Source organism: Podarcis melisellensis (assembly GCF_964234715.1).
Source record: "Podarcis melisellensis genome assembly, chromosome: 17".
NCBI classification, from domain to species: Eukaryota; Metazoa; Chordata; class Lepidosauria; order Squamata; family Lacertidae; genus Podarcis; species Podarcis melisellensis.
Window position 1 is genome coordinate 33881063 of NC_138534.1, and position 17047 is coordinate 33898109.

The following is a 17047-nucleotide window of genomic DNA, read 5'->3' on the forward strand; positions in this document are numbered from 1 at the left end:
CGATACCGACTCTGTTTTCAAACAATCTGTTTTGCTGTTCTATTGTTAACATATATTTAAAAAGCAAATGTACTGTAACTTAGCACTTTTTTTCCTATGTGCCCTGTTCTCACTATACTAGAGGTACAAAATGGCATAGGTGTGGAACATGTAATCATGCCTGCATGTATATTTCAGGGTTTTTGCTTTTCTTGATGTACAAGACTGGTCTCTGCAGACATCATCTTAAGTGCAAAACCCTCTCTATCTATTGACTTATACTGTTACCTTACACAGTTCCAGAAATGTTTGTAAAGCAACTTAAGTTCAGGGTCTCTTTACATGATCTCTTTTCTAAAAGATAAGTGTTGGCCATTAAAGAGTAGACCTTGGGGATAATTCGTTTGAGCTCCTAAACACCTAGCTGAGGATGCAATCACATATGCCTTTAACAGGATAACATTTAAAGTTGCCATCAAGCAAGTACAGATTTGAAAGGGATGTACTGTATACTGCAAAACCCAGAGAGAGATCATGCCAACAAGAAATGGCCAGAAATGACCACTTTGCTTGTATGTCTATATGCATGGAGTGGGGCGCAAAAAAAGAAAAGAAGAGAAAAGTGGAATTGAGTATCAAGGGCATATGCAAATCTATCCTGAGACAGCACCACATTTAGGTGTCACAGTAAATTTGCTTAATTTCATTGCAAGCATTGCAAAACATCAGAAAATGAGGAAGAATGTACTCTTGTGAAGTCCTCTCAAGCAGGACACAGTAACAGGCTAACAATTAAATTCCGTATTTTACTATCGCTTCTTGTTTGGGTGAAAGAATTAAGGCTCGGGGTCCCGTTCACTTGAGGTACTTACAAAAATGAAAAGGGAGGCATTCAAGTACATGGATATATTGAATAGGAGCCACTGCTTATTGAAGGAGGGTATATTTTTCCCAGAGCAAAGTATTGAGTACGGACAGGTAAAGGGTCTTAGTGAGAGATGCTTACACAAATTATTTTGGCTGTGCTGCAATCAAAACAAGCCTTAGGATAGATCTACACACACACGCACACACACACACACACGGACTGAATGACACATTTCAGAGCAAGATTGAATATTCTCTCACATTTAAAGAAAATCTGCATGGCTCTAGAAAGCTAGCATGACAGAGAAAAATGGTTTTAACACAGCCTTTTTCTGATATGCTGATTTTTCTGAACAGGAGTTTGTAATATGGAGAAGCTTTAAGTCTTGTGGTCCCTTGTCTTCTGAAGTAGCACAGTCCTGGCAGGACTATACTGCATGCATTTTCTGAATATGTGGGTGAACTCTCAGCTAGTCAGCACATGACGACACACAGCTTGAATGTGTGATCCACTTCCATTGAAGGATTATGTAGGATGAGAGAGCTCTGATTACCTATTCAAATCCATATATATGGTCATCATTTTAATCAATGTGATAAACATTAATGCATGAAGTTCTTCAAGTAATTAAAAAGCTCTGCTTTTTAACTAGGCTGGGATTGAGAAGACACTGAATTTTTGCTGAGAGGTGTCAGTAAACCAGGATCAGATGTGAAGCAGGAAAGTAAGGCTTATCTGTAGAGCAATATGTGCTGTAAAGCATCAAGCTCAAAACTAAGCAGCCAGGAGTCAGAAAACAAAGATCACAACCAAATGTACATGGATACTATGGGGCTGTCTTCAGAGGAAGAGGGATTCAAAAAGGCAAGGTAAGATTGAAATAGTAATCAAGTTGCTTTAAATCTTACAGAGGCGATGAGTGAAATAGTCAAGTTGCTTTAAATCTTACAGAGGAGATGGCTTCAAAATCCATGTTAAAGGGAAGACAGGAGATAAGGGTGTTTAGGTGGTGGCAGGGTTTTAGCAGTGAAAAACAGGCATATCAAATGAGATATAAATGGCCATAATGGATGGCAGAGATTTGTACAAAACCAATGGCAGGCACAGAGTTAAAAAAAAACTGTCCAAGATCAGAAGACTGGTGTTGTTCCTGGGATCAAAGGGAGCAGGGAGATGCATGGAGTCAAAACTTTGTATGGAGAAAATGGAACTAGGAGGCTTAGTGATGATAGTCAATGAGGTAGAATCATTATGGCTCTTGTTACATTCCAAGGCCACTGCTATGTGCACGGAGCAGATTTGTAAAAAGGGAGTATTCTAAAGATTTCCTCCCTGTTAGCAGTTTTTAGCTCTGTCAGGGTACAGGGCTAAAAGCTTGGTAGCACCCAAATCTTAAACTATCCCATGGTCTACTGTAAGTTTATTCATAGACTGATTACTGCTTCCAGGCATTTCTCTAATTATTCTACAGCATTTCTTCACATCGGACTGTTAAAGGTAAACACAAGATGAATTAAAGGTAAACACAAGATGATTATCTCACTTTGAATCATTTGCCACCGATTCCAGCTACCCGTACAATGATTCATTCGTTTGGTTTTTGAGGCCATGTAAATACCCGACCCTGAAATTCAGACTAAGTAAGCCTATCAGCAAACTCCCTGTGTTACACTCAAGATTTGCTTCTAAAATCTTCAGCATACTCTAGTATTAACGGGGTGTTCAGATGTGACTTGTCATGTACTGTACTCAAAGGTTCATTGATCAGTGACTGTATTGTACTGTATGAATAATCATAAATTGCCTTGTATTGTTTATAATAAGACTGTACTAAGTACCACACAGATTTCCATGTTCCAAGTTTGTCAGCAATGCATGTGGGCAGTTAGGTCCTGAAACTATGTGGTGCTAACTCTTCCAGATCTAATGGTGCTTTTGTGGATGCTAACTGCTGACATGCTGGGGAGAAAAGCTTGAAGTTGAAAAGTGTCTCATCCGTTCGTAAAAGTAAAAAACAACCATGATTTAAACTTGAATTGTTTCACAGTACCATTGACAATCCAGTGTTTTATATGTGTGTACTTTTTATTGGGTTTTCAGATGATTCTTCAAAAAGCAGCTCTCCCATTTCTCCTATAAATGGATTTGTATTTGACCCAGGCAATAGCCTTTTCATGTTGACTGCTCATCCCTGCATCTCTGTTTGAATCCGGTGAATATTCAGCCTGCTTATGTATTTTCAGGGGGGGTGGGCAGGGGAAGTCACATTAGATGTTCTTATTTACACAATCATTCCAGAAGAGTAAGACAGTTTCTTCTTAAAAAACACTTATACTGAGGCCGGATCATATATATTCTAGAACACTAACCTTTGGCTCTGATCATCCTGCTTATTATGAACCATAAAGCTGTTTCATAAATTATAGTCAAATATGACTGAATAAACGCTTAAAAGGAAGTTGAAACCAACCATGGCTCTTTGCCTAACATGTTTATTTGCTGCAATCACGTGTAACATTTTTAGATGTACGTATAAAGTGTACATCTTAAAATGTGCCTGCAAGTAAAAGCGGAATGATGATAAAAGTGAATCAAACCAAAGTTTTCAGTGGTTGAGAGTTTAATGAATAATAAAATCATGTCTCTAGAGGTTTAATGAAGACAAAAATGGAGCAAAGCTTAATTTTCACATCAAACAACGTGCTTTAATGCTGCTCTATATCCATTTATGTGAAAAGCTGCACATACCTGTAGTGGTGTTCAAACATCTATGAAGGGGGGAGCATAATTCTGTTTCCCACATGATCTTATTTTACACAATTATGGGAATTGCCTGATGACGTGAATTGGCCTGTTGGTGATCGTTATATAGGCTCTACAATTTATAGAATCCTGGCAAATCAAAATACTGTAGTTCTGTTCTATTACAGTTCACCTACACTTTGAAGAGATGGGAATATTCCTTGTCTGCCAGCAGTGTACTTACTACTTTTTAAATAAAATGAATAGAATTGCTCAAATACTCAAATCTCAAATACTATAAGGGAGATCGCAACACGTTAAAAACCAAACAACTCTTACGGCTCTGGAATAAAACCTGCCCCCAATTCCAATTTTAACCCACTCTGGACTCCAAGTTTAAATGACCATCAGTTGGACATACTATTGTACAACTAACTCTGTTTCCAAGTGTAATTAAGGGGATGGGGTAGGTAGCACAAAGCATTGTGAATGTGGATTCAGCAAAGAGGCAGAGAAGTAATATCCCTAGATTGTGTGAGGGGGAAAGAGAGGAGGTAATGTCCAAACCCTGGTGCAAATATAATGGCATCAAGTTAACTTCATAAATACTTAAAACACCTCTAAAAGTACAGTAGTATATGCCATCCGTAATGTAGACTAAATTCTGCACTGTACCATTTCAGACAGGAGGTAAAAGGTAAGTTGCTTTTTTTTTTAATGCTACCTCGTGTAAAAAAAAACCTCCCTGGTAACTTGTCTCGCCATGGAGAGAGGCATGCTGTATGCTACATGTAGGAAGTTACCTTTGTAGAAAAATTATATTTTTTATTTACTCATACAGGGGAGCATTCAAAGATACATTTCTCCCCACCTGTTGTCTTCTACTGGTACTGTCCAGAAATAAAGCACCACATTCTGCATCATATGTAAAAAAAAAAAAAAAAACCACTCCTTACTCTATGAAAAATGATGCCCAGTTATACATGTCTCCTTATGAGGTGCCTGGATAGGTACCCAAAGGAAGAAAACTCATCACTTTAAAAAAAAAAAAGCCAAAGTGTTTCATGCCTCCATTGCCACTGCAAACATCTTTGTCATACCGGATTTCCTAAATTTTTTGCTAGAATAATTTTTTTAAAATACTGAGCTGCTTTTTGGAGGAATATTCATATATAGATATATATATATATTTGTCAGTTTGACAAGTCTATTTGCCCCATTATCAACTGAATTTACATGTTGTTTGCCACTGTTTGTTCTGTCTTACAATAAATTGCTTACTTGTGTAGTCTTACACATTTATTCTGTTTTTAAGCTAATATTGAATACATCAGCTTCACTGAAATTTGTAGAAGTATACATATCCCTGATGTTGCTATATATTTAGCTCAAATGCTTGCACAAACGTATATCTTAACTATGAGAAGAGAGGATCTCAGCCTAAAAGCCTGCTTCTTTGTATCCATTTGATTATTCCAAAGAGCTGCCAGAATGTTTTATTTTAGCAATAATACCCCAGTAAACGGGAAGCACCACTCCTCAGAAGCTTAGTGGCTTATGAAGAAAAAAGTGCAGTTGGTCTTCTAAACTAAAGTAGTGATCTTTAACTGAGTAGGAAAAAGAAGAAGAAGAAGAAGAGTTTGGATTTGATATCCTGCTTTATCACTACCCTAAGGAGTCTCAAAGCGGCTAACATTCTCCTTTCCCTTCCCCACAACACTCTGAGGTGAGTGGGGCTGAGAGACTTCAAAGAAGTGTGACTAGCCCAAGGTCACCCAGCAGCTGCATGTGGAGGAGCGGAGACACGAACCCGGTTCCCCAGATTATGAGTCTACTGCTCTTAACCACTACACCACACTGGCTCTCAGGAAATCATAAGTACAGTGGTACCTTGGTTTGCATACGTCTTGGTTTGCATATGTTTTGGATTACAAACACGTCAAACCCAGAAGTGCATGTCCCGGTTTGCAACCTTTTTTGGGGATTACAGCCCAATTTTGGGGGATTACAACCCAATTTTTTTCGGGGGCCCCATTGGCGAAAGCACTCCTTGGGTTACAACCTGTTTTGGTTTACAAATGGACCTCCGGAACGGATTATGGTTGTAAACCAAGGTACCACTGTACAGTCACATTAGAACCTGCTATTCACAATCCAAAACCATACTGGTAAATGCCATGTAAGTCAACAATGCTGAACTGCAGCAGAAGATGGAAGTAACTGACCGTAAGGGGTTATAGACTCATAATTGTTGTTTGTCATACCAAATTGTTGTTAACAATTGTTAATTGTTGATGAGCAAAAAAATCTCCAAGACTGATCTTCTAGTATTAATGAAGGGCTTCATGCAACGTTCATGGTTTGAGTTAACCCGTAGCTCATCTGTAGCCTTTGAGTTGTCATGTCAAATGCTCCAGCTCCTACGGAAGGAGAGGTAACAGGCCTAATTCAGACATTACTACTGCAGCATGGGAACGGCTTTCATGTGGGGTGATCCCAAGTTACACTGGTTGGATATGGAAAAAGATTCATATTGGTTGGGAAAGTTAGTGGTTCCTTCTCATATTAATGTCACAGCAGCCTCCTGGGAGAAGTAGGCAGAAATTGCATTCACCCATAATTACATAGATCAGTCCTTATTTCTCCTCAACTCCCCAGACCATTTTTCTCATATCTGAGCTTCATTTCCAGTTTTGAAGCCTGACTAGGAAACAAGGACCAGCCAGGAGGAGGTTGCTGAGAAGAATGGCAGAAAGCCATGGAAGCATTTGGCACTTTACTTAGTCTGGTCCTCCATCACTTGAAATGCATACACCCTCCTGCCATTTTACCTGAAACCTAAAGGAAATTCTGTTTGTTCTCCTGCCTAATATAAGCTGCATAGAAATTATATGTGGGATACTTTCAAACACACAGTCTTCGAACTGCAGTCCTGCTAGAACTTTACCAAATAATATTGTTGATCATGTAAGAAAAGAGATGGACAGACCAGAATCTGGGCTGATATAAAAAGCGTACCCACCCACAGACTGACACGTCACAGCTTGACCCAGTGATGTAAGGGGGGAAATTGGCCCACCTCCATGATTTGAATGTGTGCGTAACATTATGTACAGTCATGACGGACCACATGATCCGAGCCAACTTGCATACACTACTATGCACGTTTGGTTAACATGTAGAGGCTAAGCATTCAGAGAAAGTGGTGCCTTCTATTGTATTCATAATCCCTAGCATTACAGCGGGGAAAGAAAAACAGTACAGGTATACAAAAAGCATCTACATTCGATAACTAACAGACTTAATCTGATTTCAGAAAATAACTAGTCTGTTTTCAACGTCAGGAAAGAAACATTTATCCTGATTCTGGCTTCTACTGCTTTTTTTTTTCTTCCCTTTTTGGCCTCATTCTATCATGCAACTACATGATAAGCCAGGGAAAGGGAGCTGAAATGTTCTTAGAAACAAACAAACAAAAAAAACCCTCCCAAGTACAGAATCCAAATTCTGCTACAGAAATAAACTGCAAATTAAATGGATAAGGTAAGGCAAGGTCAGTATGCTTTCCAAACCCACCATTACATACCCAAAAATAATATGAAGGCTTTCTTTCAAGAATGACTGACATCGAAAGGACGTTAGAAGCTGCGGACCAATATATGGTCAAAACTATATACAAAAATACTACTTGCAGGTGGGTTTTCCTTGGCTCTTTGAATCTATTCTGCATCTTCATTTGCAACTAACTACAGTCAGAGGAGAACCATGTCTGCTGGAGACTGTTTTGGGGGTTCCTCACTGGGGAGAACTCTGTATACACCATATGTCAAATGCACACACATGAAAAATAATGCTGGAAACTGTAGTCGTCCCCCCCAGGATCTTTAACAAAACTACAATTCCCAGGAAAGATTATGTGTTCTTACCAGTTGGTGAGCTTCAGAGCAAGACTTTTACCTCAGGTCTCTGGCTTCAAAATGCCAGAGACAATGCTCAGGAACAATTGTGACGGCCACCCATTTCACCTTGCCATTCAATAGTGAGACCAGAGCTTTGCTGGGGTCATCAGTTTTCTCCACTAACAAGTCCCCTAAGGCATTTAAAAACACATCAAGTTCCATCAGTCTCTGATGGTGAACCCCCCAAACAGGGGCCCCACCCTTACAGGGGGGAGGAGTGTCCCTGTTGGTCCAAACTTGACCAGATACTGGTCTGACCTAACAAGGGGATGCATTGCACTCTCTCATATCACCTGGAGCAAATATTACATCAAGGGTGTGCCATGCTGGGGTGCTGAACCAATGACCATCTGAGAATGACCTATAGTTGTCATAGAGAAAATGAAGTCTCAAGCTGGCCTGACAGCAGCCTCCCCATGGATATTTAAGTCACCCAGAATTCTCGTTTTAGGGTCCTCCAACAATACCACAGAGACTACCATGGCCAGCAGATCAGAGATGTTGCCTGTTATGTACTGAAGTTCTCACTCTGGGCCAGAAGGGGGATACTGTAGATAGTTCAGGTCCACATATGCAAATAAGGGATTGAAAGTGACGTTCAGTGATTGGATAGTTACAGAAAATGGTTACTGTTGCGTTCTAGTGGAGCTCTATATAAGCAGGCTGGCTGAACCCTTCAGTTCAGTTCTGTTCTGGCCTGTGAATAAACAAGAGCTGTTTGAAGAATCGCTGTGTCGTCTGATATGTTCACCCACAACTTAACACTGCCAGGCAACAGGGCAGTTGGTAGGCCAGCAGCATCCTCATTCTCTCTGATCAGGTGCAGACCCTCTAAGCCCATCCCAGGATCAAGAGACTTCCTGGTCAAGGAGATGGTGTTCTTATAGGCAATAGCTGCACCCCAACCTCAACCTCTCAGTCTAGTCTGGTGCAGTACAGAAAACCCAGGTGGGCACAGCTGGCTAAGAACATGCCCGTCCAGCTCCCTCACCCAAGTATTGGTAATGCAAGCCAAATCATCTTATCCACAATCAAGTTGTGGGTGAACATTGTTTTTTTACAGACTGATCTGGCATTCAGCAGCAGCACCACCAGACCAGAGGGCTTAGTAGATATGCTACCAGTGACATCCAGTGAAGTGAGAGGACTAGAACAAGGAAAAGAGGCCCAACACCTAGGTCTCTGCCCCAGATGGTAGTCAGTGCCTTCCCCTGCCTACCACCACTGGAATTGGGGCAGCATCTCAACCTCTCCCTGCTACCTGCCCACCCAGGAGCATTCATGTACCACCATTCACACCATAAGCAGAGGGGTTTGCCTTGAGACAGTCTTTAAACCTCTTTTGTTGACTACCAGCATTATGCTTTCCATTTTTAAGTTCTCAATAAATAATAATAATACAGTGGGACCTCAGGTTAAATACTTAATTCGTTCCGGAAGTCTGTACTTAACCTGAAACTGTTCTTAACCTGAAGCACCACTTTAGCTAATGGAGCCTCCCGCTGCTGCCACGCCGCTGGAGCAAGATTTCTGTTCTCATCCTGAAGCAAAGTTCTTAACTTGAAGCACTATTTCTGGGTTAGCAGAGTCTGTAACCTGAAGCATATGTAACCTGAAGCGTATGTAACCCGAGGTACCACTGTAGCTATAAGCAGTGCTTTAAAAAAAATTGTTTAGGGGTACTCTCCTTTTGACTCAAGAAAACCACCATTTTATAGTTCAAATCAGGGAAAATAAATACAGTAAATGGACAAAAGTACAAAGATTCACAAAATGTTTAGCACCAGCTATAAGCAGCACAGGACGCAGGTGGCGCTGTGGGTTAAACCCAGAGCCTAGGACTTGCCGATCAGAAGGTTGGCAGTTCGAATCCCCGCAACGGGGTGAGCTCTCGTTGTCTGGTCCCTGCTCCTGCCCACCTAGCAGTTCGAAAGCACCTCAAAGTACAAGTAGATAAATAGGTACCGCTCCAGCAGGAAGGTAAACGGCGTTTCCATGCGCTGCTCTGGTCCGCCAGAAGCGGCTTAGTCATGCTGGCCACATGACCCGGAAGCTGTACGCCGGCTCCCTCGGCCAATAAAGCGAGATGAGCGCTGCAACCCCAGAGTCGGCCACGACTGGACCTAATGGTCAGAGGTCCCTTTACCTTTTCATAAGCAGCACAAACACTCTGACCTACAACCAGATATTTCACAGGTCAAACTATTGTAGCACAAAATACGCAAACACCTGCTGGCTGAGACAGCAGGGTAGGCAAGGGCCAAGCTGCTGCAAAGTCAGCGCCTCACTTTTTCTGTGCCCTGCTCTCAGGAGGGAAAGAGCAGCAGGGCTTCTACAGTATACTAAGGCAGGTCCTGGTGTACACTCCCCACCACAGCTGCTTTCAATTAGCTAGCACTTAAACAATAACCCTTCTTTTGAAGTTTAATCTCCTGATGTCAGGTGACTTGCAGGAGGTAAAAAGTGGCTGCTGAGTGTGGGCCAGTTCCAGCAGAAGGAAAAGGAGGAATGGCAAGTAAAGTTATTTGAATATACCTGTATACAGCTAGCTAAAAAAGACAGAAACAATTAGGAATAGAACAAGCCAAAAGTTTCTTAAGGAATGGGAGTGTTATAAAAACTATCTAGAAAAACATTGTTTGCAAATTAAACCTTTATTACGCTTTGATTAATTTTTGCAAAAGACAAAACAGCTATTATAACCAAGAAAGTTAATACCAAGAAAGTGGAAACATTTAAAGAAGGCAGGTAAGGAAATGAAAAAATTGACTCACACTGAAGTAGTAGGCGGAAGTCAAATAACATTTTAGAATTTTTAAGGTTTGATAATTAAACACAACAAATAGGGATTATGGATGGTGGGAAATATATTAAGTGGTTATGTAATTTTGTTTTCTCTTATGTATTTGCTTATTCTTAGGCTAAGCCTGAATTATGGATGGAAAATGTATATGGATGTATGCAAACGAAATGTAATATAAATTTAATTAAATAAAAATAGCAGAAACCATGGAAACATTTGGCAACTGGTGGCTCCCTTTCATAACTCTTTGGATGTTTTTCCCAATCTCAGAACAAAATTTTACAAATGCTGGTAATAAACCACTCCTTCAAAGTTAGCCCCCAACATTGTACCATATTTTGCTGTAGCCAAGACGTTTGCAGATACAGGCTGCCTCAGTTCCCAAAAGCTCCTAATCAAAGTATGTGCCATAACTCCTATTTCCCTACAGCCCATCAAGTTGTGAAATAATTCTCAGTTTCCCGTGTATAACAGCAATAAATATTCAGCTATCAAATGTACGGCAATGGGACCAGATCCTGTCCTAAGCATAGGCAAAGCATATGAAGCAAGGCCAATAGCAGCAAGTAAGGAAACTAACACATCACCCCCCCCCAAAAAATGATAGAATAACAATTTATTTTTAAAAAATAGTATGCCTTTTATAATAATCAGCAGTGGGCCCAGGGGATATGGCCTTTCCATCAAAATTTTCTACCTTTACCTTACACATACAAGCACCCATCACAGCAAGTGTTGGTGAATTAATAAAGGGTAGAATTTGGATAATATTTTGAGTATTGAAGGGAAGATGCCAGGCCAGGGCCTCACCTGGGATAGAAGTTGTGAAGAATGACAAAAAGTCATTAACCTATGGTTGCCATATTGTTTTCAATGAATTGGGGGACATTTAAAATATATATTTTTTTGAAGCTGAGTAGCAACAGGGAGTCAGTAGTGGGGATGGTGAGGCAAAAGACCCTGGGCCCAAGCACACATGCATAGAGTGGTACCTTGGGTTACATACGCTTCAGGTTACAGACTCCGCTAACCCAGAAATAGTGCTTCAGGTTAAGAACTTTGCTTCAGGATCAGAACAGAAATCGTGCTCTGGTGGCACGGCAGCAGCAGGAGGCCCCATTAGCTAAAGTGGTGCTTCAGGTTAAGAATAGTTTCAGGTTAAGTCCGGACATCCGGAACGAATTAAGTACTGAACCCGAGGTACCACTGTATTGTATAAAGGTGCAAAGCCCTTTTTTCGCACCCTGTAAAACATAAATGCACAGAGTTTTTAAAAACTGGGCAACCACCAAACGGCATTCACCACAGAGCCCACCACCAAACTGCATCCAGCACATGATGGCAGAAACATGATCCTTAATCCAAAGAGGATCCAAACTCAGTCCAAAGATCAGTTTTTAAACAGATCAAGCCTGGATGCAGGAGAGTAGATTTCCCCTTTAGCCAGTCAGGGCTGAGAGAGCCAATCCCCCCCCCCCAGCAATAGAGGGCCTGGAAGCAAGAAGATCCCACAGCTGCTAAGTGGGTTTCTTTCTGCAGAGTCACTGTGACCCTGACCAAACTTGCAGCACGCTTTCTATAAAGGTGGCAAATTTGGCTAGTTAGCTGGAACTTTCTTTTCCTCAGCAAGCCTGCATCTATAATCCTAAGTAAAAAGCCATTAAAATGAAATAAATAAATTGGCATATATTTATGCCTCGGATATTTCTACCGTGCCATTGAAAACTCTCCATACCACAAATAGCTTCCTCTGCTGGTTTCTGCACATTACTATTGTACTCAGAAACCTGGGGCTTTTTTCAATGAAGAACTTGGACTGAGGCTTAGAGTAAGTGAAGAGATTTGTTTAAAAGTTTATTACAGGATTCTCTGTAAGTCTTGGGCCAGACTTGTCTATGCCTCTCCCAGAGCATTCCGAAATTCTGGCCTGCATCAAGGAATGAGGCAGCATAGACCTTACACAGTCTAGGGTTGCCATACGTCCTGATTTTCCATGACATGTCCTGGAATTCGCCTCTGAAAATGGCATCCTGGAATATTTATCGGATAAATCTCCATCAAAGAGGGTTAAATTGTGCCAGAAATGCCCCCCCAAAGCTCCAAAATTCAAAAAAATTTGTCGCTTCTACTACAAAAAGCTCAACAACTTTTGAGGTGTCCTGGTTTGTAGTTTTTTTAAAAAAAATATGGCAACCCATTACATAGGAAAATCAGAAGCTGACAAAGTCAGACCATTAGTCCACCTAAGCTCAGTATTGTCTGCACTGACTGCCAGCAACTTTGCAGGGTTTCAGCTAGGCGTCTACACTAGCTTTACCTGATGTTAAGGAGTGAACTTGTAAGCTTTCGTCTGCTGTTACCACAAAACCTGTAGGGATGGGAAACCTGGTGCAGAAATAACCCACTATTCACCCTGAGGTCCCAGGGCGGGTTGCAAGGTTGCGGATTTGTTGGAGTTATTTTTTAAAAAGCGGAGGATCCATGAGGATCCGTGTAGATCCGCCTTTAACCCAGACCCCTAGTTTGCAACCATTTAAAATACAGCGTTAGAAACAACTTGCGATTACAAAATGCAATCACGCACATAAAAAAAAAACAGCGTGGGTCCTGGAAACACGCATCTCAAAACCAGGGCAAAGCGGTGTGTCTAGTTGTGTTATTTTTCTACCCTTCTTTTTGACCAAATTGTCATGAAATTCAGCTTCCGTAAGAACTTTGCAATTGCACAGGCTTCAAGCCACAGATCTGTGAGGAAGAAATGGGAGAAAGAACGAATGGGGGGGTGGGTGGGGAGCTTTTAAAATATTGGAACTGAAAATAAACGAGACAGAAAGTGTTGTCTAGGTCCTATAATATCCGACGTCTTCTGAGGTGCTGCCTTGAACTGTACTAATCTCAGGAATTTCCAATCTGCTTGGACAGTGTGTGTTTGTGGTGAAGTTTCCTCACTTGTTTATGCCATTGTTCAGTGTGGTTGGGGTTTATTATGGCTGGTCAAACCAACCGTCCTTGGGCTCGCTCTACGCCTTAGAGGCGAAAAATAAAATAAAATAAAATATGCTTGCAACCGGCTTCGGGGGGGCGGGGCATAGGAGAGCGGTTATTTCGGAGCGCGAGAACCTCCGTCCCTTGGCTCCTCCCCTCCCTCGCACCGCGCGCTGCACGTGGCGGGGGCGGAGTTTATAAAGTCCGCTGCGGGAGCCGGCGCTCTCCATTCGCCCACCGGCCGCCGCGATGGTGGCTGTGGCGCGGCAGCAGCGGACCGAGGCCGGGCACGCTGTGGCGACAGCCGGCGTTGCCGGCGCCCTGAAAAGCTCGCATTCGAAGCGCAGGCCGGAGGGATGCTTGAAGCCGACGGGACGCGACGAAGGAGCGGGGAAAAGGGACGGCGGCTGCGGAGACGAGAAAGTGAGTGACCGGCCGACAGGTGCCTTCGCGGGGGTCGGCTAACGGCTTCGCGCGGTTTCCCCACTTCGGCGCCCGCCTGCGGCTAATCTCTCTCTCTCTCTGGCCCTCCGCGGGTCTCCTGCTGGCCCCTCAGCCCGAGCGAAACCTCGCACTCGACGGGGTGACCCGTTGAAATCCACGGCGAAGTCCCTCGCGGTTAGCTAACCTCCGTTGTTTTCTGTGGGTCGACGCTTGCACTTGTGGATCCCTCTGGCCCGGAGTCCCGTTTCTAATAGCCGAGGGCAAGAAGGGCTTGAGGGAAAACCGCCTCACGTTTCTTGTTGCTCAGCAACGGCGCCTGCAAACTGCTCCTGAACCTGGAGGTTCCATTTTACTGCCCGGGCCAATAGCCGTTGACGCCAGTCCCATGGCCACGAATTTCGCAGCGCCCCTTTATATACAGTGCTACCTCGGGTTACAGACGCTTCAGGTTACAGACTCCGCTAGCCCAGAAATAGTACCTCGGGTTAAGAACTTTGCTCCAGGATGAGAACAGAAATCGCCCAGCAGCGGTGGCAGCGGGAAGCCCCATTAGCTAAAGTGGTGCTTCAGGTTAAGAACAGTTTCAGGTTAAGTACGGACCTCTGGAACGAATTATGTACTTAACCCGAGGTACCACTGTAAAATTCTGCGAAATTCGTGACCACTAACATAGGCGGCACCCTTTTATACATATAAAAGGGTGCCGTCTATGTTAGTGGCTACTTGTATGCCCTGCTGCGGAACCGAATTGGGCACATTTAACTTTTGTGAGAGTGGTTCCCCCCCCCCCCGGGTGGATCTGGACCCTGTTTATTTCCCCAATCCCCGCGAAGCCCTCTTGTTTCTCGACTTCGCTGAGGTTATAAAGTAAATGCTGTTATTGTCACTTCACTTTTGTTTGGTAGTGTTAAGATTTGGTAGTGGTAAGATTTAGGTTCTTGCTCCAACTCTTGGATAGTGGTGAGGAAAAGGTTCCATGTGCGCAGCAGGTTTTGGATTTCGTGTCTCTTATCAGTGGTAGGGCTGGGGATGAAGGAAGAATAAAGGACGGTGCTCCTGAGTATTACTGTGGAAGTTCGTAGTTACAAGTTGTGAAACTTAAGCCATCTGTCTCTAGAAAGCAGAAATACAGTTCTGAAATTGAAAGTTGGAACGTGTGTGTGTTTTTGTTTGGTTGGTTGGTATGTCTGTCTGTCTATTTGATGTGAAAGTAGTTAGTCCAGTTTGCATTTTGGGTCCTTTTCAATCGTAACAATTAAAAAACACCCATCTAGGTACCCATGTTATTAAATCTAGAATAAATGATCTGCCTTTGGTTCTGAGCAATCACACCATGCCCTCAGTTCACTCAAATTAAAACCTACATGTTGCCCATACATATATGTTGAATTTAGTGGGAGGAATTACCCTTTTACCTTAATAAATATATTTAAGGGGATTAAATGATTTTAAGGGCTAACTTAACTGGTGATGTGTTATTTACACAGTGCATCCCCCGTTTGTTTCTTGTTTTATTGCTGAACTGCTCCCACTACTGTTTGGAAGAGTATGTAGGGCCATCATAATTTACTGAAAATTAAGTTCAGTGCAAGAGGTTGAAGATCGCAGCCTAATTTGCTGTAATGCTGTCCCCTCTGGTAACACTTTGAAAATGATTATTTAACTTGAGAGCATGCATATATTCGCTGAAGTTCATAAGGTAAAAGTGATCACTAGGTGAACCTATTCCTGCCTATGATAGTTTATTCTCACGTATCCAGCTAGTTACTTTACCTGTGTAAAGCATTTTCAGAAATTTGTTGCTGATTGATATTGTTTTTACTTGCTTTTTTTAAAAAAAACTGCTTTATTAGGTTTTCTAAAATTACAATGAAGAAATGCAAAGTTCCCACTCTTTGTCCTTGTTCCTTAAGGTGAATCTCATAGCTAAAACAAAGTAAATGCAAGACTTAAATGAACCCTGAACAGGTTAAGAAGAAAATCCTTTTTAACAATCAGTGGGGTTTCTGAAGTTAGTTTGATTGAGTTTTAGATCTTTTTAGAAACTTTTACTTTAAACTAGCATAGTGTTGTGGCCTGTGTTTGTTTGCATAATAGACAAATATATTCTCAAAAGGTTAAAAAACAACTATATTATGACAGTTTGGTTTGATTCATTGTTGATGGAGTGTTTCATTTGCTGTAGAGTTAAGTAACTTCCAATCCAAATTTTTTTAAAAAAGAAAATCTTCCCATGAAAGGAAGTATTGAAAATCCTTTCCAAGAAACGAAAATCTTCCCAAATAATTGGTGGGAAAGGTATCTTTAAGCAACATATCTCTGCTTGGTTTTGGTTTTCATAGCTTGCATATTTTAATTGTGATATTTCAAAACGGTCCAGCCACTCCTGAAAGTAAGGGGTTGGGGTAATTAGTGTAGCAAATGGAGGAATAATAATTACCATAATATACCTTTGGTTCAAATATTCTGTAGAAAATGTTATACAGTTAACAGACACAAAATACACCAGTTTTGTTACTAGCATTTTCAAGTGCTGATGTTTGGATGTTTTATCTTGCCACCCAGAAAAGAATTAAAGTACATAAATGAGAGTATGTTTAAGAATTCTACACTTTTATAGAATTTCTAGCTTTTAAATTGTGTGACTTGTTAGGGTAATATCATAAGGGAATCTTGTGTCTACATGCTATACCTTTAAATCACATTCAAAACACTTTTTTTCCTCTCAGAGTTCTAGGTATTGTAGTTTGTTAATGGTTGCTTTGAATTGTAACTCTGTGAGGGGTAAACTATAGTGCTGAGAATTCTTTTGCGGGAGGAAATGCATTGTAAGTGTTTAGGCAGTTTAATATTAAACTTCTGAAAAGTTATTAGGGGCAAAACATAGAATATGTCAACTGTCCTTAATTGCATCAAAGTGAACACCACATCAAACTAGATTAATAGATTTGCAAAATGCAGCACAAGCAATTGAATATGTTGCGTAGATAATAAGGCAGACTTGCTCACTTCTGCATGGCTTTCAGAAACATGATTCTCTTTACTAGGAGATAGGTAAAAAATTGAATTAGTTTCTATTTTCAAGCTACATGGATATGACTATATTTATACATGATCTATGAAACGTGTATCCTGATTTTAAATCTGATTTTGATTAGATTGTATATTCTAGAGAGTATTTTTATATATTCTACTGTATTATATATTATAATGTATTCAACGTTATAATGTAGCATGTGGTGGAGGAGTGGTACTTATGAATTCTCA

The 17047-nt window shown here is 41.4% G+C and overlaps 1 protein-coding gene and 1 long non-coding RNA gene across 4 annotated transcripts in view; one reads left to right on the forward strand and one right to left on the reverse strand.

Annotated features, from left to right (window-relative positions):
- Nucleotides 1-12022: 12022 nt before the first annotated feature.
- LOC309360402 lies at nt 12023-13453 on the reverse strand. 3 transcript variants are annotated; one of them, XR_014164105.1, is made up of 2 exons: nt 13301-13453; nt 12023-12381 (listed from the first exon to the last, which is right to left on the reverse strand). It is a non-coding gene; the product is annotated as an uncharacterized lncRNA (long non-coding RNA). The 3 variants fall into 3 exon arrangements; XR_014164106.1 differs by having other exon boundaries at nt 12023-13096; XR_014164107.1 differs by having other exon boundaries at nt 12712-13453.
- A 128-nt stretch (nt 13454-13581) lies between these two features.
- TEX15 (testis expressed 15, meiosis and synapsis associated) overlaps nt 13582-17047 on the forward strand; it is a 31212-nt gene continuing 27746 nt past the window's right edge. Inside the window, exon 1 of the mRNA XM_081893594.1 lies at nt 13582-13759. Coding sequence (XP_081749720.1) covers nt 13586-13759 — 174 coding nt within the window. The 5' untranslated portion in view covers nt 13582-13585. The remainder of the gene's footprint in view (nt 13760-17047) is intronic.